Source organism: Tachyglossus aculeatus, chromosome 6 (assembly GCF_015852505.1).
Source record: "Tachyglossus aculeatus isolate mTacAcu1 chromosome 6, mTacAcu1.pri, whole genome shotgun sequence".
NCBI lineage: Eukaryota > Metazoa > Chordata > Mammalia > Monotremata > Tachyglossidae > Tachyglossus > Tachyglossus aculeatus.
The window spans coordinates 38,534,133-38,558,383 of NC_052071.1; the positions used below are offsets into that span (position 1 = coordinate 38,534,133).

At 52.7% G+C, this 24,251-nt stretch overlaps 1 protein-coding gene across 2 annotated transcripts in view; it reads right to left on the reverse strand.

The window, feature by feature from the left end:
• L1CAM (L1 cell adhesion molecule) overlaps positions 1-5,770 on the reverse strand; it is a 42,471-nt gene extending 36,701 nt beyond the window's left edge. The window contains exon 1 of one of the 2 annotated variants that reach the window (XM_038747841.1): positions 5,499-5,770. In XM_038747841.1, coding sequence (XP_038603769.1) covers positions 5,499-5,589 — 91 coding nt within the window. In that variant the 5' untranslated portion in view covers positions 5,590-5,770. The remainder of the gene's footprint in view (positions 1-5,498) is intronic. The other variant, XM_038747840.1, reaches the window with a different exon arrangement.
• Positions 5,771-24,251: the final 18,481 nt, after the last annotated feature.

Sequence of the window (24,251 nt, forward strand, 5' to 3'; positions counted from 1 at the left end):
TGAACAGAAATAGGAGGGCCCCAGATCCCTTTCAAGCGAACAAGCCCCTGTAAGCCCACCTATCTGCCCAAACCGTATTCGCTCGCCCCCGACTCTGAGTGGGGGTGAGAAGGAGCAGCAGGGGCACCTTACATAACCCACGATCGCACCTCCCCCAGCACCTAGAACCACCCTCGGCTCATCATAAAAGCACTAAACAAATGCCGCAAGCATCATCAGCACCCACACATCTAGTCGTCATAGTAATAGCACACTTTGAGCACTCCCACTAGTACGGCTGTTCTGGCCTAAGCGCTTGACAAATACACAGGTCTCTGAGCACATAGGAAGCTACAACCTCACAAGTGAAGACACACAGAGGCATAGGTGGTAGATGCATAGGCATGACCATGTTCACACATGTGCACACAAATGGATCCTTGTTCATTCAGTGAAGCTGGTGGTGTCTGTGGGGTTTCTGCTCTCCAACTCTACTAAGTCTCCAAATTTTCAGCGGGCTCTGCTGCTTATGTCCTGGGGGAGAAGCAGGGAGCTCCCAGAACACGCTGAACTCAAGCTGCTCGTCACCCAGATAAACCAGACTCCAAATGGTTCTGATTGTACCCTTCCGCGTCCATTGTAAATCTAGTGTGTTTGTTTGTGTGTCTTTGTTCCCATCTAGCAATGTGTTGTGCATTCTGTAGGTGCCTTTTCTGCATAGGGTTTATGAGTGTGGGGGAGGTTGTCTGTGTATTTGTTGACATGATATTTCCGTGATGTATGTCTATGTGGTGGGAATCTCAAAGTCCCATTGTATGTGCATATAATAATAATAATAATAACTATTATTATTATGGTACTTGCTAAGTGCTTACTATGTGCCATGCATTGTACTACACTCTGGGGTAGATACAAGCTAATCAGGTTGAACACAGTCCTTGTCCCACATGGGGCTCACAGTCTAAATAGGAGGGAGTAGGATTGAATCCCTATTTTACAGATGAGGAAACTGAGCCCCAGAAAAGTAAAGTGATCTGCCCAAGGTCTCACAGCAGGCCAGTGGCAGAACAGGGACTAGAACCCAGGTTCCCTAACTCCCGGGCCCATGTTTTTCCCATTAGGCCACGCTACTATACCCCATGTGTCTAAATATGCTTTTGGGTGTGTCGCGGGTGTCAGGGGGTGGTTTGCAAGTGTGTAGGAGTATCTCTGGGAAAGTAGAGTGTGGGTTTATGTATCACTATGCCTGAGGACATTTGGGTGGCCCCGTAGGAAGAGCACAGGACTGGGAGTCAGGAAACCTGGGATCTAATCCCAAATCTTCCATTTGCCTACTGTGTGATCAAGGAAAGTCACTTATCTGATCTGCCCCTCAGTTTCCTCATTTCTAAAATGGGAATAAAAATGCTTATTCCCCTTCCCTCTTAGACTGTGAGCCCTGTTTAGGTCAGAGACTGACTGCCACCCAGTGCTTAGCGCACTGCTTGGTACAAAGTGAGTGCTTAATACATTTTATTCTTATTATTAATCATCAGAATAATTAAAAAATAATAAAAATGTATGGTGTCTGTGTCTGGTTGTATGGAAGTGTGTGTTAGCATCCGTGAGCACTGGACAGTACCCACTATTTTGGGGAGGCTTTTGAATGGCATTTGTTAAGCACATACTATATGCCAGGCACTGTTCTAAGTGCTGGGGTAGATATAGGGTAATCAGGTTGGACATAGTCCATGTCCCACATGGGGTTCACAGTCATAATCCCCATTTTACAGGTGAAATAACTGAGGCACAGAGAAGTTAACTGATTTGTCACACAGCAGACAAGAGGCCGACCCGGGGCTAGAACCCGGGTTCTTCTTACTCCCGGGCCTGTGCTCTAACCACTAGACAACTTTGCTTCTCTGTGTGAAACCTTACCTCCAAACCTGACCGATGTGGGAAGCAGAGGGGACTAGTGGATAAAGCACAGGCTTGGGAGCCACTTACCTGCTTTGTGACCCTGGGAAAGTCACTTAACTTCTCTGTGTCTCAGTTTCCTCAACTGAAAAATGGGGAATCAGTACCTGTTCCCCCTCTTACTTAGAATGTGAGCCCCAGATGGGACAGGCACTGTGTCCAGCACTAGAACGGTGTTTGACACATAGTAAGCACTTAACAAATACCTTTTTTATAAAAAAAAAAAAGATGGTCCAGTCAAGTGAAGATGCAAGGGAAAAGAAGACAGGAAATGAAGCTGTTGACTGTAAATTCGTTGTGGACAGGGAACACAAGAGCACAGTACAGTCGGAGAAGCAGCATGGCTCAGTGGAAAGAGCACGGGCTTTGGAGTCAGAGGTCATGGGCTCAAATCCCGGCTCCACCAATTGTCAGCTGTGTGACTTTGGGCAAGTCACTTCACTTCTCTGTGCCTCAGTTACCTCATCGGGAAAATGGGGATTAAGACTGTGAGCTCCCCGTGGGTCAACCTGATCACCTTGTAACCTCCCCAGGGCTTTGAACAGTGCTTTGCACATAGTAAGCGCTTAATAAATGCCATCATTATTATTATGATGATTATAGTCCTCTGCACACAGTAAGTGATCGATAAATACCATTGATTGATTGATTGATTAAATGAATGATTGACTGTAGAGCGCCTTTTGGATTACCAAGGTGGTCCTGGGAAAATAGTAGGCTTGCCTAATGTGTGTGTGTGTGTGTGTGTGTGTGTGTGTGTGCGCGCACATTCCCCAGCCTCTGATTTGACAGCTGCCATCTGATCCTTTCTCTGCTGCCCCTTTTCCAGTAGAGTCTCTCTCCCAGAGGACCACGGAGCCCGGATCCTGATCAGATGCTGAGGACCCAGCCCTCCCCCAGCTCCTGGCTCCATTCGGCAGCCTGACACCACTGCCCCACCCTTTGGTCCGTGACTCTGGCCAGGCTGCAGTCCCCTGCTGCAGCTCTCTCACCCAAACTCCCCAGAGGACTGCCCGTCCCCCGCCCCCCACCCCCATACCACCCTCAATTTCCAAAGCTAGCAGGGAGAGCCTCAGGGGCCCAGAAACCATGGGGTTGAGGATGTCTGTGGAGGGGAGAAGTCAGGGAAGGCGAAAGAACCAAGGAATGCGGTTTGGTTTAGATGTCAGTTTGCACAATGTCACAAATCTGGTGACTTAGATACACAAACTGGTAAATTCAGACAAATGAGATCACATTTGGCTTTATATAGACGCACCTACCCACATCCACACATGAAATTCCCTCTTTAGCACCCCCATACGCTGAAAATGCAAGCAGGTACCCCATCTGCCTCACAGCCTCATTTACACATGCACAGTCACAAACATAAACACACACCCACAAACCACAACTGCAGCCATTCAAGTTGCAGTAGGGTTCTTCCTGCCCAGCTAGCTTGCATTCGGGAGGAGTCGACCCCGAGTTCTGATCCCTCCGGCCCTGTGTGACTTCATCAGCAGGGCCCCAGGGAGGGGCCTGGTCATGTTTGTCATATGTTGCTGGACCACGCCTGAGCCCTTGATCTGTAGGTCCCGAGCCCTGCAACTGCTCTCCCGACCCCTGCGCCAGACACCAGGTCAACATGTGGCTCTGGACTTACTTCTGCTTCTCCTACAGTCCCATCCCGGCCCAAGCCTCACTCCATCCATAGGCCTGGACCACAACCCCCATGCTTTCCCTCGCCCCTGCCAACCCAAACTGCAGAGATCATTGGGATTCTGAGTTGGGACCATATCCCCTTGCTATTCTCCTCTGGGGGGATGCACTGACCTTGCACTGGTCCTCCACCCAGCTCTGCCATCTCATTCTAAGATGAGAATGAGCAGGTTGAGAATGAGATGAGAATGAGCTTACCTAGTGGAAAGAGCAAGACCCAAGAGTCAGGGGACATCAGTTCAAATCCCAGCTCGGCGACTTTGGGCAAGCCATTTAACTGCTCTGGGCCTCAGTTTCCTCACCTCTAAATGGGCTTAGACTCCCCCTTAGACCCACGTGGGACAAAAACTATGCGTCTGACCTGATTGGTCTCTATCCCAGCGTTTTGTACAGTGCTAGTAAGCGCTGAGCAGATCCCATCATTATTATCCCGATCCTGTCAGGACTCTGAAGTTATCCGTCGGGGTTAGTCATTCAGTCAATCGTATTTATTGAGCGCTTACTGTGTGCAGAGCACTGTACTAAGCGCTCGGGAAGTACAAGTTGGCAACATATAGAGACGGTCCCTACCCAACAGTGGGCTCACGGTCTAGAAGAATAATGGCATTTATTAAGCGCTTACTATGTGCAAAGCACTGTTCTAAGCGCTGGGGAGGCTACAAGATTATCAGGTTGTCCCTCATGGGGCTCACAGTCTCAATCCCCATTTTACAGATGAGGTAACTGAGGCACAGATAAGTGAAGTGACTTGCCCAAAGTCACACAGCTGACAATTGGCGGAGCTGGGATTTGAACCCATGACCTCTGACTCCAAAGCCCGGGCTCTTTCCTACTGAGCCACGCTCATCTGTTAGGACGGCGCTGTGCACACAATAAGTGCTCAATAAATACCATGGATTGATCTGTGATTGGGGTGCTGGCTCTAGGGCCGTTGGGTGGTGTGTTTGATTTTGTTCTCTGTCTCCCCCTTCTAGACTGTGAGCCCACTGTTGGGTAGGGACCGTCTCTATATGTTACCAACTTGTACTTCCCAAGCGCTTAGTACAGTGCTCTGCACACAGTAAGCGCTCAATAAATACGATTGATTTATTGATTGATTTTGGGGGCTCTCCGTGGGGCTACTGGAGGAGGAATAGCGGGGCCCTATCTCTGGTCCTGAAGGATTCCCGGCTTCTTCCTCCCCTGTCCTTAGTCCTGTAGAGCGGCCGCCTCCCCTCTTCCCTCTCTTAACACTGTCCGTGGTGCTGGACCAAAGACTTCCCTCGCCCCTTTTCCCTTTCCCTCTTCTTCCCTTTCCCTCCTTTTCCCACCCACGATTTCCACAGATAGATTCCCCAGACTCGGAACAACCTTAGTAGAGAAGTGTCGAAGCCCCAGCATAGAGAGATGCAAAGAAGGCCACTGGGGGCCTGACAAGGAAAGGAATCCAGAAGTCCTGGGTCATCGTTCCCTTTCCCTTTCACATCTTGGCCTCTGCAACAGAGAGGATCCTACCTGGGGCCTCAGCGGTCTCCGGCATAGGATCCCATAACTGAAGATCCCACTCTGACCCCCCAAAAATGCCTCCACTATCTCTCTCCCAGCCAATGGAGCCCCAGGGGAAGACAGGTGGGCTCAGCCTCTTCTCCTTTCCGGAGACATGATCAGGGAAAATTCAGGATTGGCCGTGACAGGAACCTCTCCCTCACTTCCTCTAAATCATAGGACTCTCAAGTGAGCGGGGATGGGGAAAGGGGAAAAGCAGCCAAGAGAAATGGGGGGACGGGGGGAAGGGGGATGGTCCCAAGCCAAGGGAGGGAAAGGGGGGAGAGGCGAGAGAGAGAGAGAGAGCGATGACCTAGAGAAGATGGAATTTGTGTACTCACATTCCTCAGGGATCTTGATCACCAGCGCTGGCCGACAGAGGAGGAGAATCCACAGCGACGGCAGCAACGAATACCTCAGCGTCGCAGCCATCTTCCCCGGCGCCAGGATGGACTCTTGTCAATAAATCCAGGCAACCTCCCGGGGCGGGGGGAGGGGGGAATCGGGGATCAGGGAGGAAGGGCAGGAGGGAGGGAGAAGAAGGTGAAGGCAGGAGAGTAGCCCCTACCGGCTCAAAGCTGGGGGGCTGGGGGATGGGGAGGGGGGAGAGAGGGAGAGGGAGAGAGGTGGTCTGGGAGGTGGGGAGCGGGGAGACCGTACAGGGGTGGGGAGAGAGAAAATGGGCTGTTAAGTGACAAACATCTGTGTGAGCCTAGTGGCTGGCCCCTCCGCCTCTCCTTTCCATCCCCGCAGCAGCCACTCCCACTCCTGCTCTCTGAGGAATTGCAGAGGCAGAGAGGCAGCCGCGGGCTCGCTCCTTTTCTCTCTTCCCTTATTTATTCATGTGTCAACCCCCTCTCCTCAACCTCCCCATCCCCAGACACCAACTTGTTGTCTCCGAGATCCACAGGCCGATGCGTGTGTGTCTGCGTGTGTGCGTGTGAGTCTCGGAGGGTGTGTGTGTGTGTCTATGTGTGTGTGTGTGTGTGTCCCTTGACCTTTCCCCTCTTCCTCCCTGCTTTATTATTATGGATTTGATTGAAAACTGACCCCTCGGTGCCCTGTGCCTCCAAGAAAACATGGGTCAGAGGGAAGGCGGAGGAGGCGTGGTAGGGACAATGGAAGCAGAAATCAGGGTGTGAATCGGGAAAAGAGGAGAAAACGGGCCCAGCCCGGATATGGGAGAGGGATTTTGGCCAGGCAGAAAGAGAGAAAAGAGCCCGAGCTGATTATTCTGGGTTGCCAAGGGGCCGGAAGCTGCTCATTCTGGGGTTAGCCGCTTCACCTCCCAGGGATGCTGGGACCCTAGCTCATGGCATGATGTCACTTTCAGCACATCTGCCAGGAGCAGATGGGACTCCGGGCATGGACCCAAGGGGGTCTTTCTGTGGAAGGATGGGGAGAGCCTCTCTGTCATCTGGGGGCTCCTTCTCCGTCGGGCCAAGGGTGATTTCGGTGGAGCGAAGGGATTCGGGTGCCCCCCCCCAACACACACACACCCCGCCCACCTCTCCCTTGCTCTATCCTACCCTGCCAACCATTACGTCAGGGTACCCATCCACCGTGAGTCCCACATAGTGCCAGTTTTGAGAGAGCAGGGGGCAGATCTTTGTCATCCTGCCCAGTGCACCTCACTGAGACCAAGTCACACGTCCTGGAGCCCAGGCCCATTGGTTATTACCAGGTCCCTCCTTCACTCACTGTACCAGCGCCTCTCTTCCCTGAGTTGGCTCTGGGTGGCGGGCAGGGTGACAACCACCAGCCCAATCCCTGCCCTCCAGGAACTCCAAGCCCAAGTCTCTTTTCAGCCGCCAAGGTTCAAGGGAGAAGCAAAGAGAGCTGGGGCCTGGGGCCCCAGGGATGCTCTTTGAGCAGGGAGGCAGAGTCCTCTTCCATACTCCCGTCCTGCCCCTCAGCTCAGCCCTTTTCTCTGAGCCCTTTTCCTCATCCCTCCCCCAGGCAGAGGAAGCAGGATCGAGAAGGTGCTCAGTGGGCTGGGTCATGCTTGGACAGGGAGGTCAAAGTCTCGCTGGGGTCAGGACCACCCAAGGGAAATTCCAGATCACTTAGTCTGCTTCTTTCAGGCTCTAAACATACTCCCTCCAAGTATACCCCTTCCCCTGCACATTCTGCCTCTTAGCCCAGGCTTGCCCGCCGCCCTCCTCGGAGCCGCCCAAGCAAAGAGGAGAAGGGGGCAGGTAGAGGAAGGACTTGGAAAAGAGGGCTGCATAGAAGAGGGTCAGACAAAGGAGGGAGGGCAGGAGATGGGCGGGAAAGAATGGAGACCCAGGGAAAGAGCAGGAAGGGAAAAGAGCATTGAGCCTGGGAGTCCAGGGACATGGGTTCTAATCCTGGCTCTGCCAATTTCTTGCTGTGTGACCTTGGGCAGGTCACTTGGCTTCTCTATACCTCAGTTTCCTCAGCTGTAAAATATGGATAAACTATCTGTTCTTCCTCCTACTGAGCCCCATGTGAGACAGAGACTGTAACCAACCTGATATTAACTTGTATCTACCCCAGTGCTTAGAACAGTACTTGCCATGTAGTAAATACTTAACAAATATACTACTACAACTATGACTACTACTACTAGTAATAATATAAGCAGGGAAGGGGCAGACATGGGAGGGGAGGGTTGGGGTGGGGCAAGCAGAGGAGGGGCAGGCCCTAGCACCCTTATTCCTTTTCCCTGTGACTGGGTGAGGAGCGGGTTTCAGGATTGCTGCAAAGAGGTCCAGTTGCCTCTTCCCCCAGATTAATTTCTCTCCTGCTGAGGGCAGATCAGAGGGAAAAGGTAAGATGGAAGCTCTGGGAGTCCCCATCCATCCTTCGTTTCCTGCCTCCTGTTCATTTATCTATCCCAGGAGCCGGCACAGGAGCCGAACCAGAAACCGAACCAGGAATGGGCCCTGGACGTCGCTCAGAAGCCGGCCCAGGTGGAGGGAGGCGGGTAGGGCAGCTGCCTCGGAGCTGTGTCCTGCCAGGCTACTTCTCTTGCTGAGGCAGCAGAAGAAGAAAGACTCAACACCTCTCTGTCTGCCGAAAGCTGCTGATTGGGTTTGGGCGGGGGAGGAGGGCGCTTCTGTGAGTGACAGGAACAAACATTCTCCTAATCAAGCCAGAGGCATCTTAGCCCTCCCCATCCCTCCGCCCTCCTTCCCCCGACCCCCGGGACCTTCTCTGGGCCAGAATAACCTAATCACCACCGGCAAGTCTATGAAGGGCTATAATTCAGGCCGGGGTGAGCAGCCGGGCTCCACCTCCACCGCCCACAGGACGCGAGGAAACGGGGCGCGACTGCAGCTGGACAAATGGCCAATAGACCCTGGGCGAACTTCCTGAACAGGAAGGGGGGTGATTAGACAGCCAGGAGAGGATGTGGCGGGGGTAGGGAGAGGCAGGAGGGCGGGGGGAGGAAGGGATCTCCTTTGCAAGGATTTCAAAACTCGAACAGTCTCTCATCAGCGTATGGCCTCGCCTGAGGGCAGGGGGATGGACGAGTTGACCTCAGGAAAGCCTTGTCCTTCAGCAGGAGCAGAGCGCGGAGCTGCTCGCTTCCTGGGGGGAGGGGACGGGATGGAGGGACAGGAGGAGGGGAGAAGAGAAGGACAGGCAGGGAGAGGTCAGGTTCAGGTCGCCAGCCGGGGGTGGCTATCTCGGGCCCGGACTTGAAGGAGGCCTCTGCGGGAGGCCTAGGGAGGCGGAGGATCAGAGAGGCTGGGATCAAACGCGGTGTGTCCGCAGCAGCGTCAGGAGCTCTGGCAGGAGGGCTGTCGAGTCGGGGGCTGTCGGGCCACCACGGGGGCTACCTCCTCGCTGACCCACATCCCTCCACACACACACACACACACCCGCACTCTGACACAAAGCGTGGTTTAGTGGAAAGAGCACGGGTTTGGAGGTCAGAGGCCGAGGGTTCAAATCCCAGCTCTGCCACTTGTCTGTTGTGTGACCTCGGCAAGTCACTTCACTTCTCTGTGCTTCATCTGTCTAATGGGGATTGACTGTGAGCCCCACGTGGGACAACCTGATTACTTTGTGTCTACCCCAGCGCTTGGCATATAGTAAGTGCTTAACAAATACCATAATTATTATTATTACCCCTGGGCATGGAGTCCCGGACTGGTTGTCTCTCTCAAAAGAGGCGGCATTGACCGTATCCTCCCTCCCTTCACGCCTGCTCCTGTTCTCTGGGGATGTCGCTGGCCGCCCTGGCATGGGATGTGCCTTCTTTATCAAGGGAAATGTAGAGAACATCTTATCCTGTTCTCCATCCCGGGGGCCGGGGCCCGGGCCAGTCCAAGAGGGCCCATCCAGGGCCCCATGGCCTGTCCAGGCCAGGTCGTCTGGTTGTTTGTCATGGCAGGCTCCCTTCGTCCCCTAAGGGGAAGAGGCGGGGCCGGGCGGGGGGCCGGGGGAGGTGCTTTCAAGAATAATAATAATAATTCTGGTATTTGTTAAATGCCAGGCACTGTACTGAGTGCTGGGGTGGATGCCAGCAAATCGGGTTGGACTCAGTCCCTGTCCCACGTGGGGCTCATAGTCTCAATCTCCATTTTACGGATGAGGTAACTGAGGCTCAGAGAAGGGAAGTGATTTGCCCAAGGTCGCACAGCAGTCAAGTGGCTGGGCTGGGATTAGAGCCTTCTGATTCCCAGACCCGTGCTCTATCCACTACGCCATGCTGCTTCCAGGAACGGGGATCTGGAGTGGCACCTGGAGAGGAAAAGGTTTTTCCCTACGTTGCTCTTCCCCACAACCTCCTGGCCCCTGCTCCAACCCCTCTTTGCCCAATTCCCCAGCCCCTGCTCCTCCTCCCCAGCGCCGTGCCCCCCGCCCCTCCCGACCGGCTCTTGGCCTCTTCCCTAAACCAGCCCCTCACACGCAAACTGTCAGGCCTAATCCCTGGCTGACAACCGCATCTTCCTCCGTATCTCTTGGCGTTTGCCACCCAACACGTTCCAGCCTCGGGGCTTTCAGAGACAGACGCCAACCAGGAGGTGGAGAGACCCGTGACAGCCCCCAGGGGCTTCTTTCCCCAACCCTGCTTCCCCCATTCCTTCCCCTCTACCTCCCTATTCCCCCTCACCTCCCCACCCCAAGCCTCCGATCGCCACCAACCCCACCTCTTTCTCCTCTCCCCATCTCGGCCGTTGCCTCCTGGTTTTCACTATTCATCAGGCAATTACTGAGCAAGGGGCTTATGTTGTCGGCTCAGCAGGTTCTCCTCAGCCCCAAGCCCCCCGCCCAGGCCGGGGAGGGGGGGCGGGGAGGGAGGGTTGGGGCTCTCAGCACAACCTGGTGAGCAGATGGAGCCCAGCGCCTTTCATGCAGACGAGAGCCACAAGGACAGGGGAAGAGGAGAGCGGGAAGCCAGCTAATTATGGAGGGGAGAGCCCTTGGAGGAGGGGGAGAAGAAAGGAGAGAGAAATAAATGAGGAAAAGAAAGAGAAACCCAGAGAAAGGGAGACTAAGACACATTGACACAGCGACAGAGAACAAGGCAGAGAAAGAGATGTGGGGGGAGTCAGGGGGCTGGGCAGGGGGAAGGCATTTTCTGAGGTTCTGGACTGGGATTTGGATCTCTTCTCAACTCTTCTCAAAAGAGGAAAGGGACAAGGGACAGAGTTCATTCATTCAGTCAATCGTATTTATTGAGTGCTTACTGTTTGCAGAGCACTGTACTAAGCGCTTGGGAAGTACAAGTTGGCAACATTTAGGGACGGTCCCTACCCAACAATGGGCTTACTGTCTAGAAGGGGGAGACAGACAACAAGACAAAACATGTGGACAGGTGTCAAGTCATCAGAATAAATAGAAAGAAAGCTAGATGCACATTAACACAATAAATAGAATAGTAAATATGTACGTAAAATAAATAGAGTAATAAATCTGTACAAACATATATACAGGTGCTGTGTGCGGGGGGAAAGAGGTAGGGCGGGGGGATGGGGATGGGAACAGGAACATTTGGAAAATAGAGGCATAGGGAGGGAGGGAATGTGAAAAACATTAGTGTGTGTGTGTGTGTGTGTGTGTGTATGTATGTGTGTGCATGCCTTTGCCCTGTCCTTGTCCCCATTCTGGGTACGCAGGCTGGGAGAGGAGATGGCTGGGGAATGAATGAGTGACACGTGTGTCTTCGTAGGTGAGGCAAGAGAGGGGTAATTATGCACAGCCAGGGAAAAGGGGCACCCAAGGATGGGGAGGGGGTTCTGAAGGGTAATGGGAGGTAGGGGGTGGCGAGCAGGGGAAGAAGGGAGACAGGGGTTGGACCGTGTATGGATGAGCAGAGGGAGGATGCACTTGTGGAGTTGGGGATGGATGGTCTGTAATCATGGGCATGACTGACAGGTGACAGCTGTGTGTGTATGTGTGCGTGACAGAGAGATCTAGGTCTGTGGGAAAAGAAAGTACATGTGATTCGAAACACCACGGCCCCATCTGCCTCTCTCGAGAGCCTCAAGGGAAGGGCGAGGGAGTGACATTTTGTCAGGTTCCCTCTGCTTGCTCCTCTCCCTGGGGAGAGTTTGCCCGGAGCCGGAGGGGGACAAAGCTGGGAGATGCTATCGGATGGGAAAGCGGGGAGGCGAGGAGAAGGAGATGAGGGCTGGGAGATTTATCCTGAGCAACTAAATAAATCTCTAAATAATTAGAATGGAATGGCAGGTCCAACCTGCCACCCGCAGCCCTCGGAAAAGACCTGCAGCATCCCCAACCCCTGCAACTCGCTCCCTCAGTTGGGGCTGAAAGGGTGTGTGTGTGTGTGTGTGTGTGTGTGTGTGTGTGTGTGTGTGTGTGTGTGTGTGTGTGTGTGTGTGTGTGTGTGTGTGTGTGTGTGTGAATGAAGTTGGGAAGCTGAGAACTGATGGTGTTGTTGTGTGTTCCTGCATCCCAAGGCCACCCTCACCGACAAGGAGCTTCCCACCATTTGTCCATGGGCCCCGTCACCCTCAAGAAAAGAAAGCTCTTTCTTGGCTCTAGCCTCACTCCCTCCTGTTGCGTCAGATCATTTCTTCTCGATCTGTCCCCAGTGGAGACAGACCCCAGCTGGTCACCATGTCTCATGCCATGACCCCTCAGAGATCTGAAGGTTTCGCTCTTAAGGTCAATCAATCAATCAATCGTATTTATTGAGTGCTTACTGTGTGCAGAGCACTGTACTAAGCGCTTGGGAAGTATAAGTTGTCAACATATAGAAACGGCCCCTACCCAACAGTGGGCTCATAGTCTAGAAGGTCCTCACCCTTCTGGCAGAAACAATCCCAACTCTGTTCCCCTTCTCTCCCAGGTCCTTAGTCCTGCCTCCTGCAGATATGAGAGTACTGGGGGCCCATCCTTAGAGATGGGGAAATGGGGCAGGGAGGCTAAGCTCTAGAAGACACCCTAGAGTCCCTCATTTCCTCTTCTCCCACTCCTTTCTGCATCGCCTTTGCCCTTGGATTTTCACCCTTTAATAATAATAATAACAGTATTTATTAAGCACTTACTATATGCAGAACACTGTACTAAGCACTAAGAGAGAATACACAATTAGGCCATTTTGACCTCTCTGTGGTCAAGATGTTCCTGAGTCTACCCCCAGGCCTTCCCACTGCAATCATAGCCCATTTCCTATCATCTGCTCCTTCTTATTGATGAAATCCAGCCTTGACTCCAAGCCACTAGCAGAGACATTTTTTTGGCCAAAAAAGAATGATCCAACCTTGTTTCCAGTCACTCTCCTGAAGCTCACCCTGCTAAAACCCAGTCTCACACAGCCAAAGGCTGAGAGGCTGGCCCTGCAGCTGGGTTTTCAATCACTCAATCAATCATATTTGTTGAGCGCTTACTGAGTGCAGGGCACTATACTAAGCCCTCAGGAGAATACAACAGCATCGGTAGACCCATTCCCTGACCACAAGGAGCTTACAGCCTAGTTTAGGGCTTTGGGCCTCCACTCTGCACTGGATAGGGGTATATGAAGTGGACATTGCTGAATGAGAAAGAGGTGTCTGCAACTCACTGTGCCCAACTGGTGGCCAGAGCTCTCCTTCCAGTGCCAGTCTGCGCCCCACTCTGCTAATTATCTGTCCATAGGAGCATTAAGCACCCCCCTCTAGACTGTAAGCACGTTTGTGGGCAGGGAATGTGTTCATTATATTGTTATATTGTACTCTCCCAAGCGCTTAGTACAATGGTCTGCACACAGGAACCACTCAATAAATATGATTGACTGCTTAACTGACTACAATCTAATATGCAGCCAAAGTCACTAAAATCAGAAGACGATTGCAATTGCCTCAAGGTGGGAGAAGATTGAAAATCTAGGTAGGGCTAGAAAGGACCATGGGGCAAGAAGGCAGGTACCAGGCCTCCTCCATTCAATCAGCAATCAAGGGTATTTCTAGAGCATTAACTCTGGGCCGGGCACTATATTAAATGCTTGGGAGAAAATAATAGTAGGCATGATCCCTGCTCTCCAGGAACTTGCAATGCTGGGAGTGGGGTGGGAAGGAGAATGGGGAAACTGTTTTCTGGAGACACCTCCCCCCTCGGCCCCACAGTGGGAGGATCCTGAGATCCAACTTTCACCTGGCACTGCTATTGGAAGCTCCCATGGCCTGAGGCAGGTGGAGGCTGGTGTTAGGTATTAGCTTGCTCCTTCCCAGAAATCACCTAGATCCCCACCTGGGAACATGGTATGATCTGTAAGGATGGTGATGTCAATGGAACGTGCCTACCCGGGTGCTGTAGAGACAATGACACCAGGAAATGCCAGGGGCGGGTGCCAGTTTATAATATGTATGAGGGAGCACCTGCAAATGTGTGTGTGTGTAGTGTGTGAGTGTGAAAGAGAGAGAGAAAGAGAGTGTAAATGCTATGCATGTTCCAGAATGGTAGGCCAGACCTTGGTAGGAAAGAAGATGGGGAAAGGTGACTGGTATGAGGAAGAGCAGAAAATTTGGGACCTAGTGAGGTATGGGCAGGTGGGGGGAAGTGCGTGAAAGAAGATGAAATGGGAGCAGAATATGGTCTCTTATTCATTCATTCAATCATATTTATTGAGCGCTTACTGTGTGCAGAGCACTGTACTAAGTGCTTCGGAAGTACAAGTTGGCAACATATAGAGACATATATATACCCAACAGTGGGCTCACAGTCTCTTATGATCTTCCCGTCTCTAGACTGTAAGCTCTTTGTGGGCAGGGAATATGTTTGTTATATTGTACTCTCTCAAGAGCTTAGTACAGGACTCTGCACACAGTAAGCACTCAATAAATACGAATGAATGAATGAATGAATGGGACCCTGAGTTGGGAGTCAAGAAGTGTGGCTATAACACTTGGAAGGAGATGATAGAAGCCCGGAAAAAGGTCTTGTAGGAATGGTATCCCGAGTTGGGCGTCAAGAAACGTAGCTATTGACAAGACAAGAAACAGCTCCGGTTTTCCTACTGCTTCAGTGGGGACGGATCCCCTTCCACGTGGGAGGGGGCAAACGATATCATAGATGTGAATGTCATCTGAGATCCTTCCAAGAAAGCGGCTGTGTCAGAAAAGGTGATGGATTATCGACCACATTGATCCCACACACATGCTGACGGGGATTTGCAAGAGGCTTGAGAGAGGCGGCTCTGGATACTTTCAGGCTGTGGGCAGCAGGGTGTATTTCACTGTCTAGGAATAGGTTGGCAGTTGCATATTGGTCTTTGCAGCCACAGGCATCGATGTCAGAAGTGTTATCTTTGATCACAAAGGACAGCTATGTGTGCCGATACGTGTGTGTTTGTGTGTCTTCACGCATACATGGGGAGGAGAGAGAGGAGTCTGTGCTTTGTGTGACTCTGTTGTGAGGGGTATCCATTCAGGTAAGCGTGCGGTATAAAGGTCTACTAGGGGTTCAAAGACAGAGGGCTGGGCCGGGGGCGGGGGGGGGGGGGGGGGGGCCTGGAAAGAGAAGGATGTTCGAGGAGCGAGGGGTGTGAATTCAAGCCCTGGGTAGAGGCAGTGGAAGGATGCTGAGACTGAGTGGGTGTGGCGTGCCTCTCTCTGCGTCTGAGCCTCTTTATACAAGATGTAATAAAGAGAGAGAGAGAGAGAGAGAGAGAGAGAGAGAGAGAGAACGAGTGAGAGTGAGAGAAAGAGCGAGGGAGGGTGAGCGTGAGAGCGCCGTGTGCCTTTAAGGCCCCCCCCCCTCCATCCTACCCCCAGAGAGGTTAGCTGAGAGGCTGCGGAAGGCAAGTTTCCATGGCAACGGTGCAGGGCTGTACAGAAAAGAGATCTTTAAGCACTTTTCCCAGTTATTTAAATAATACATAAAGAAGCTGCACGGTGGGGGGGCGGCGGGGCGGGGGTGCCTCCCCCAGGTAACTGCGGCGCGGGCCGCGGCGGTGGCCCTGGTGACAGAGCAGCCTATGACTCTTAAAGGGTCCGCATACTTAGAGAAGGAGGAGTCCCCTCAGGGCGATGGAAGGGACACCTGTGCTCAGGGCGTTCCCGGTAGAGCCGTGGGCTCCCGAACGCAGCCTGTCAGCCTCTTATTAATCAACGGTATTTATTGAGCGCTTACTGTGCGCAGGCATTGTGCTAAGCTCTTGGGAGAGAAAGACATAACAGCTTGGATAGACACGTTCCCTGCCCACAAGGAGCTTACAGCCTAGAGGGAGACCCGCAAAAGCCTTCCCTCACCTCCCTCTCCCCATCCTGCCAGTCTCACCGTCTCCAGTGTTCTTCCTCCTGGCCTACTTCTAGGGTTCTCTTGGGCCCTCGCCTCCAATCAATCAATTGTATTTATTGAGTACTTACTATGTGCCGAGCCCTGTACTAAGCTCTTGGGAGAACACAATATAACAGAGTTGGTGGACATGTTCCCTGCCCACAACGAGTTTAGGGAATTTCAGGAATCACCAGATCTCTGGATTTTTGGTCCCTCCCTCCCTTCTGTTTCTTATTGGGGTCAGCAGTCGGGACAGGGTGAGTTGGCTGGGAGCAGGAGATGGGGTGAGAGCAAGATGGGGGCTAGCAATCAGAGCTCCTGGGCCAAGGCGGGGAGGGGGCATAGGAAAGGAGGGGGGGATGCCTTTTTGGCCCAATTTCATCCCCAGTCAAAATCCTTGTCACCCAGCTCCTCCTTTCATCCTCCTGCCCCGTGCTGCCGAGGCTGCCGTCTCCATGGCAACGCAGGTTCACCTGCTAGGCCAGGCTGATGGACTCCTCTCAGTACCAGGCTGCTGGGTGGCGAGGACCTGGGTCTAAAAGGTGGCCAGAGCTTAACCCTGAATGACCAGAGGGGCAACAGAATCCCACCTCCTGCTCCAGCCCGAGAGGTGAAGCTGGCAACGGGGGGAGGGGGCAACTTTGGGGCTTCCATATCATGGAAAGGTGACCTCACACAACCCTGCTCCCCTCTCCACCACCACCCGGCTTGTGCTGCTGCTGATCTAGGCTGAAAATAACTACAGCAATACCGGGGGTGGGGGCGGAAAGCTGGGATGCAGGTAAGAGGAGAGAAAGAGAGAGCAAACCAAGCTGTACTTTAAATTGGCTTCGGGGATCCCTACAGCTTGGACAGGCCAGGATGGTCTTGATCTGGCTGGGCCGGGTTCTCTGGACCCTGCTTAAGTGAGCCCAGGCAAGATATCCAGAGGGGGCAGTTGCCCCTTGACCACCATGCTTGGGGGGGGGGTTGCTCCCATAGCCTCTGGAGGCCCACAGAGGCTGGCCCATAGCCCTCATCGGCCATGGCCACAGCTGAAGTGGCACAAGCTAGTCCCAGCAGGCCAGAACAGGGTGGGCACATTTTCTGGGGATGCTGAGTAAGCAGAACTTGGGCCTGTGGCAGGGGGCCAGCAGAGTCATAAACTGGTCAATTAATCACGCACTAGTATTAACTGAGCACTTACTATGCGCAAAGCACTGTACTAAGCCCTTGGAAGAGTAGGAAGGGAGGGACGAATTGTGGGGAAAAGTGGAGGATTTGTAGCCTGGAGTAAAAAGTCCTCTGATTGGCCTGCCCAGAGACCCTAACATGCCAGTGGAAAAATGTGGGAGAGAGAGGGAAAGAAAGGGGCAGGCCAATCAATCAATAGCATGTATTGAGCGCTTACTGTGTGCAGAGCACTGTACTAAGCGCTTGGGAAGTACAAGAGGCCAAGGGTAGGGGGCCCAGGGATCTGGCAGGATGGGGGTCTGCAGGCTCTGCACCAGATTGTCTGGATGTGGGGTCATGTGGAGGGATGACCAGGTGGTTCTAACCCCCGCAGCATAGCAGCCTGGCCTAGTGGAAAGTGAAGGAACCTGGGAGTCGGAGGACATGGGTTCTAATCCTGTCTCCACCACTTGTCTGCTATGTGACCTTGGACAACTCACTTCACTTCTCTGTGCCTCGGTTCCCTCAGCTGTAAAATGGGGATTAAAACTGTAAGCCCAACATGAGACAGGGACTGTGTCCAACCTGATTAGCTTATATCTACCCCAGTGCTTAGTACAGTGTCTGGAACATAGTAAGTGCTTCACTAAAATCATTTAAAAAGAAAAACAACATCAACAAAAAAACCAATTTGCCTGGCGGAGTTCAGGGAAATAAAGGCAGCCAGGAAAATTTCTCACCGGGGCAATGCAAATGCCTGGCAAGCAAGGGAGGGGCCAGACCTGACCTGCTGCATCCTTGGGGTCCAGGATGACTCCCCCAGCTCGGGATGCCGGGGGTGCAGGCTGGGGGTGCGGGGCGCATCCAGATGGCCCACGAGGGACCCTCCTTGCCCACGGACCAATCACTCTCCTCACCCAAATCCTTGAGTATTCACTGCAGCACGGCAGGAGTCCCTTGGGGTCCCTGGCCTCCCTAAGGGAGTTGGGGCGCCGTGCCCAATTAAGTTCCCCTTAGCATTCAGTGTATTCTTTACCTACATTAGTTTCATTAATTTACATTTTTTAATCTATTTGTTCAACTAGACTTTTGCTCTCCACAGTTAGGAAGCATGGCCTAATGGAAAGAGCACAGGACTTACTGCTGTGGGACCTTGGGCAAGTCACTTCACTTCTCTTTGCCTCGATTTCATCATCTGTAAAATAAGAATTTAATACCTGTTCTCTCTCCTCCTTAGTCTGTGAGCCCCATATGGGACTGAGACTGCATCTGACCTGATTAACTTGTATCTACCCCAGCAATTAGTACGTTGCCTGCACATATATTTTTTAACAGTATTCGTTAAGCACTTACTATGTGTTAAACACCGTTCTAGGGGCTAGGGTAGATAGAAGTTAATTAGGTCAGACACAGTCCATGTCCTACATGGAGCTCCAGTCTAAATAGGAGGGATAATAATTTGATTCCCATTTTACAGATGTGGAAACAGGCACTGAGAAGTTAAGTGACTTGATCGAGGTCACACAGCTGGCAAATGGTAGAGACGAGTTTAGAACCCAGATCCTCTGTCTCTCAGGCCCATGTTAGTTCCACTAAGCCAAGGTACCCCTCATGGTTAGTACTTAACAAATATTATTATTGTTATTATTATCATCATCATCATTGTGGGGAGTGTTTTGTGCCTGCCAGCTCCCCCAGTAGATTTGTAAGCTCCCTGAGGATGTAATCGGTGTCTCTTACTCGGTTGTACTCTCCGAAGCACTTAGTACAGTCTTCTGCACAGGGTAGGCACTCAATAAATAGAGAAGCAGCGTGGCTCAGTGGAAAGAGCACGGGCTGACTCCGGCTCCACCAAAGTCAGCTGTGTGACTTTGGGCGTCACGTAACTTCTCTGTGCCTCAGTTACCTCAACTGTAAAATGAGGATTAAGACTGTTAGCCCCCCGTGGGACAACCTGATCACATTGTAACCTCCCCAGCGCTTAGAACAGTGCTTTGCACGTAGTAAGCACTTAATTAATGCCATTATTAATAATAATAATAATAATAAATGCTCCCAACTGATTGTAAGTTCATCCACTTGGGTCTGGTTGTGTCTGTGTTTGTGTGCTTTGATATTATGGTATTATGCTGATATTATACTTGATTTTATACTGTGGTTATGCTTGGCTCTGTCTTGACTTCCTCACTTGACTGGAAATTCCCTGAGGGCAGGGACCAGGACACCCCTTTCTCCCCTTCCTTCCCACCAGCATCCAAGGGCTACTCCATATCCTGCGCTGGTGGGCTGAAGGGCAGATTTACTGAGCGCCCAGTGGGGGCAATGCACTATGCTAAGCATGTGGGAAGTTCAAAACATGCCCTGTCCACAAAAAGCTTCCACCCTAATAGTAAGCAGCCTATTAGGCAACTCCTGTTTTTCTTTTTGCCATTTCCTCTGAACTGTTGTTATGTTGGGCTTCACCCGAAAGGGTGGGAGGATATCGGACGGTCATCGGGTCAGCTCACCCGGCCTTTCTGCAACTCTACTGGAATGATAGCTGCAGCCTCGTCCCATTAACCACTTCATGAGCAGAACGGGCTCGGGCCCAGCTATCTTCTGTCTCAGTCCCCCAACCGTGGCTTGGGTTCCTGACATAATTTGGTGACATAATCTCCCCTCCTGGCAATCGGGAGCCCTCCAGCACCCCCAGATATTTTCTGCCCCAAAACTTGGCCCCTCCCATCTCTCAGCCTCTTCCCCCACCCAATCATCCTCTTTGGCAGGTTAAGAGGGAAGCTGTCATGCTCTCACACGTGTAATTGTGGGTGTCACTCTCCAAGCCCCTGGCAGGGAAGATGGAATTGGGAGTCAGGGGACCTGCGTTCTAATCCAGGCTCTGCCACTTCTTTACTGTGTGACCTCGGGCAAGTCACCTAAAGTGTCTGGGTCTCGGTTTCTTCATCTGTAAAATGGGGATCAAATACCTGTCCTCCCTCCCCCTTAGACTGTGAGCCCTGGGTGGGAAATGGAATGCAGCAGATCCGCTTACATTATATCAGTGCCAGTGCTTAAGACAGTGCTTGGCATATAGTAAGCTCTTAACAAACATCACAGTTATCATTCATTATGACCACAGGTGCCACCCTCACGTCTCTCCGCTTCAGGATGGCCAACCTCTCCATTTTCTGCTTCTTCTCTTGGCTCCTTTCTGTCTGCCACCTGCTCTTCACGGGAAGCACCTTCCCACTGCCCTGGTTACTGCCCAGTCCCCACCCCTAACTCTGCCCCCTCACCCCCTCCCCCTTTCCCTCCTCCATCCCCCTCTCTACTCCCCTCCATCTGTCACTCCTCTAGCCCTCTCCATCTCTCTCTCCCTGTACCTGGGACCTATCTCCCACATCCCAACACCCTCTCTCTCCCCTTACACCTCCCCTGGACCCCCTCCCCTAGTCCCTGATCTTGACTTTGATTACAATCGTACTCATAGGGAGCAAGTTGGGTCTTGGGGGACAGAGATACTTTCCCCTGTCAGTCCAGGGGCTTGTTGTCTCCCAACCCCAATAGTTACCACCTCCCCCGACCCCTCCATTGAGCCCTGGAGTGGTGTCCTGTCCCTCAGCCAGCACCCGGGGACTGTGCCAAACCTTCGAGTGTCTCCCCCACCCCCGCAACAAGCTCTAAGCCCCAGGACCAGACGGCAGCAGATGCCGCAGACTCTGCCTGGGAAGGGGGAGGTGGGGAAGGGTAAGAATCAGGACAGCAACTCAGGGCTGGGAGTCAACATAGCCGGGCTTCCCTCCCACAAATCAATCAATCAATCAGTGGTATTTACTGAGTGCTTATTGTGTGCAGAGCACTGTACTAAGGTCTTGGAATACGATAGGAGAATGACCTAGTGTAAAGAGCCCAGGCCTGAGAGTCAGAGGACCTGGATTCTAACCCTGGTTCAGCCACTTACTGCTGTAAAACCTTGGGCAAGTAACTTCACTTCTCTGGACCTCAGTTTCCTCATTTGCAGAGCAGGGATTAAGACTGTGAGACACACGTAGGACAGGGATTGTGTTCAAACCGATCATCTTGAATCTACCCCAGCATTTCGTACAATGCTTGGCACATAGTAAACACTTAAAGAGCCATTTTTAAAAATAGAGTTGGTAGACAGGATCCATGCCCACAAGGAGCTTACAGTCTGCAGCTGGGAGACAGCCAATAAAATGAATTACAGCTAGGGGAAGCAGCAGAGTATAAAAGAAAAAGATAAATGTTCAGGAGGTGGGTGGAGAGAATACCAAAGTGCTTCGTTGTTGAGACACAAGTGTATAGGTAAGGCAGAAGGGAGGGAGAATAGGGTGGGGAGAGGAGAGGTTAGGGATCTCCAGATACCTAATCGCTCCAGGATCATTAAAGGGAAAGAATGTCATCATTTGAATGCCCAGGAGCAGGGGCCCCTCTCCGCTCACCCATGAGTAAGCAGACTGCCTAAGCCCCACAAAGGTCCCCTACTTTTGGCCTAGCCTTGTGCATCTCCCCCTACACACTGTATCTGGGAGGGGACATATCCAAGCCCAGGCTCGGCTCTGCCCTCTCCCCAGGTCTGCCTCCACCCCAGGTGGACACAGGAAGAGCAGTACTCACAGATGCAGCCCCTCCAGGGATGGGGGCAGTTGATGTGGGCACCTGGCAGGGGAAGATGGAGGGGATGTGGTGGGCACTGAGCCCTGGCTTCTCACAGACATGGCCAGGGTTCATTCACTCATTCATTCAGTTCTATTTATTGAGAGCTTACTCTGTGCAGTGCACTGTACTAATTGCTTGGGAGAGGACAATACAACAATAAACAGACACATTCCCTGCCTACTGTGAGTTTACAGTCCAGAGGGGGAGACAGACATTAACAGAAATAAATTGGCCTGGAGCTACAGTTAGGAAGAGGGCAGAGGCTAGGACTCAGGCTGAGGCCCTAGGCTGGCCTGAGAGACTGTCTTCCCCAGCCATCCAGTTGGGCAGCTGACACCCTTTGAGATGGCACATGGAGGAGGAAAGAATAGGTAGAGAGGAATGACCACATCAGGAGGAGCCCTAGAATCCCGACAGGAATGAATCATCCTGTGTCCTCCAGAGAAGGAATGGAGAACAAGTGGAAGAGAGAAACATCAAGAGAGATAGAGAGAGAGAGAGAGAGAGAGAGAGAGAGAGAGAGAGAGAGAGATGTGGGCAGAGATCATAGGGAACAACAGGAGCTTGTAGACTGCAAAGAGAAACAGATAAGGAGGCCCTGATTAGCAGCACAAAGAGGGGAGAGGGACACTGAGAAAGAGATAGGTTTGCAGAGGGTGAAAGATGGAAAAGAAGGAATAACTCAAGGAAGAGAGGGAGCAAGGAAATGGGAGGAGTGGGGAAGAGAGATCTGAAGCTGAGGCTGGAGTGCCCAGGATTCGGAGTGGATTTCCCCCCAGGGTACTGAAAACCATGACTACTCTGGTCTTTGAAGGGTTAAGCAACCAGGGTCCCCTCTTCTCCTCCTTCCCCACTATGGGGTCAGTGCTCCCTTGTGGAGGGAGGGGGGGACGGAAATGTGGGGGTGGCTGAGCAGAGACCCCAACAATGCAGCCTCTGTCCAGCCCAACCAAACGGATTCCTGAGGAATGAGGCCAGAGGGCAGCTAACCGGCTGGAGGGAGTTTGAAGATGGAAGGAGGGGGCATACTTTGCCAGGGGTCAAGGGTCAAACACCACCCCTCCTCTGGAAGTTTCTCCATTCACCCTCCTTTCCTCCTTCCCTGCCCATTGTTAGGGGTGTCTGGCCCCCTCTGGGGCTCCGTGTGTCAGACCTGAGGCCTGAGCCCTGAAGTCAGCCAGGCATCAGGGGTGGAGAGGAAACACAGGGTTCCAGAATGGGCAGCCCAGCAGTAACCTGGGCAGTGCTCACCAGGTGCCCAGGATGTCATACATGCAACTGGAGACACAGGCTTCCTATGGAAGCAGGGTTGGGCTGGAGATGGGTACCGGTGGGGAGTTGGGGGTGGAAAGGGGATGTTGCTCTCCAGAATTCTGGCCCAGAAACAAATCTTTTGAAAGCCAGGGGGGAGGACTGTGGGTGGGGCCCGGGAGTTTCCCTGAGATAGAAGAGACCCAGGGGTCCGGGCAAGTGGCCAGACTCAGAGCAGACTCAGCAGGTGGAGAAAGACCAGCTCACCCAACCAGGTTAGGCCAAGGAGATGCCGAGGAGCCTGGGAGCCCACAGCAGAGTCTGGGGTGCCCCGGGGGAGGGGTGGGGCTGGGGGGGATTACCCCCCCAGTACCCCTTCACCTGCTCCAGGGAGGGTCAATTACTGGCTGAAGGCTCCACCGGGCCCTGGGGTGTCTTGGTTCAGCTAGCAGCTCTCCCCCACTCTCTGACCCAGTTTCCTGCAGGCGTCTGCTCCAACCACGCACCCGGGATGCCAACTTTCCAAGTTACCGAGCTGCCAAGTGGGAGGGCCTGCATGGCTAATTATTATCATTACTTCATTATTATTATTGCAGCTAATTGGTTGTCAGTCCATGGGGTATGTCGAGGCAGCCTAAGTGGTGGCGGGCCCGGAAGGATAACCCACTGTCCAGACTGCCACCCTGCTCCCCAGGAGAGTGCTGGCAGGCACAAGTTGGCAACCTGGGGCAAGAAGGGGGTTTCATGCCAGCGCACGCCAACACAAGGGGCTCTGGTTGGTACCGCAGACTGCTGGCAGGCACACAAGGGCCCAGTGAATACCACTGCCCGCTCTGGGGAGGGGCAGAGGACTGGGGCTTGGCAGGGCAGGGAATAGCTCAACTGAAAGATCTAGGTGCCCAGCACAGAAGGGGAAGGACAGAGCTAGGCATGGAGCCTGGCTATCCAGACTCAAGGCCAGGCCAAAAATTACCCAGCCTTGGTCCCATCCATCCAACTCTGCTCCTCTCCCTGGCTGTGAGCCCCACATTGGACAACCTGATTACCTTCTATCTTCCCCAGTGCTTAGAACAGTGCTTGGCACATAGTAAGCACTTAACACATACCATCATCATCATCATTGTCCAAACTTAAAGAGAAGGCAAGTAGAGGGGCTGAAAATAGAACCCAAGACCTCTGCCCAATCCACTAGGCCGAGCCACCTAGTGCCTGAGCTGCCTGAGTGGCTCGGCGGCTCAGGCTGAGGTTCTCCAGAACCTCGGGGGAAATAGAGGATCTGGGGAAGGATGAAAATCCAGCTTCCTTTTAACAATCAATCAAGCAACAGTACTTAT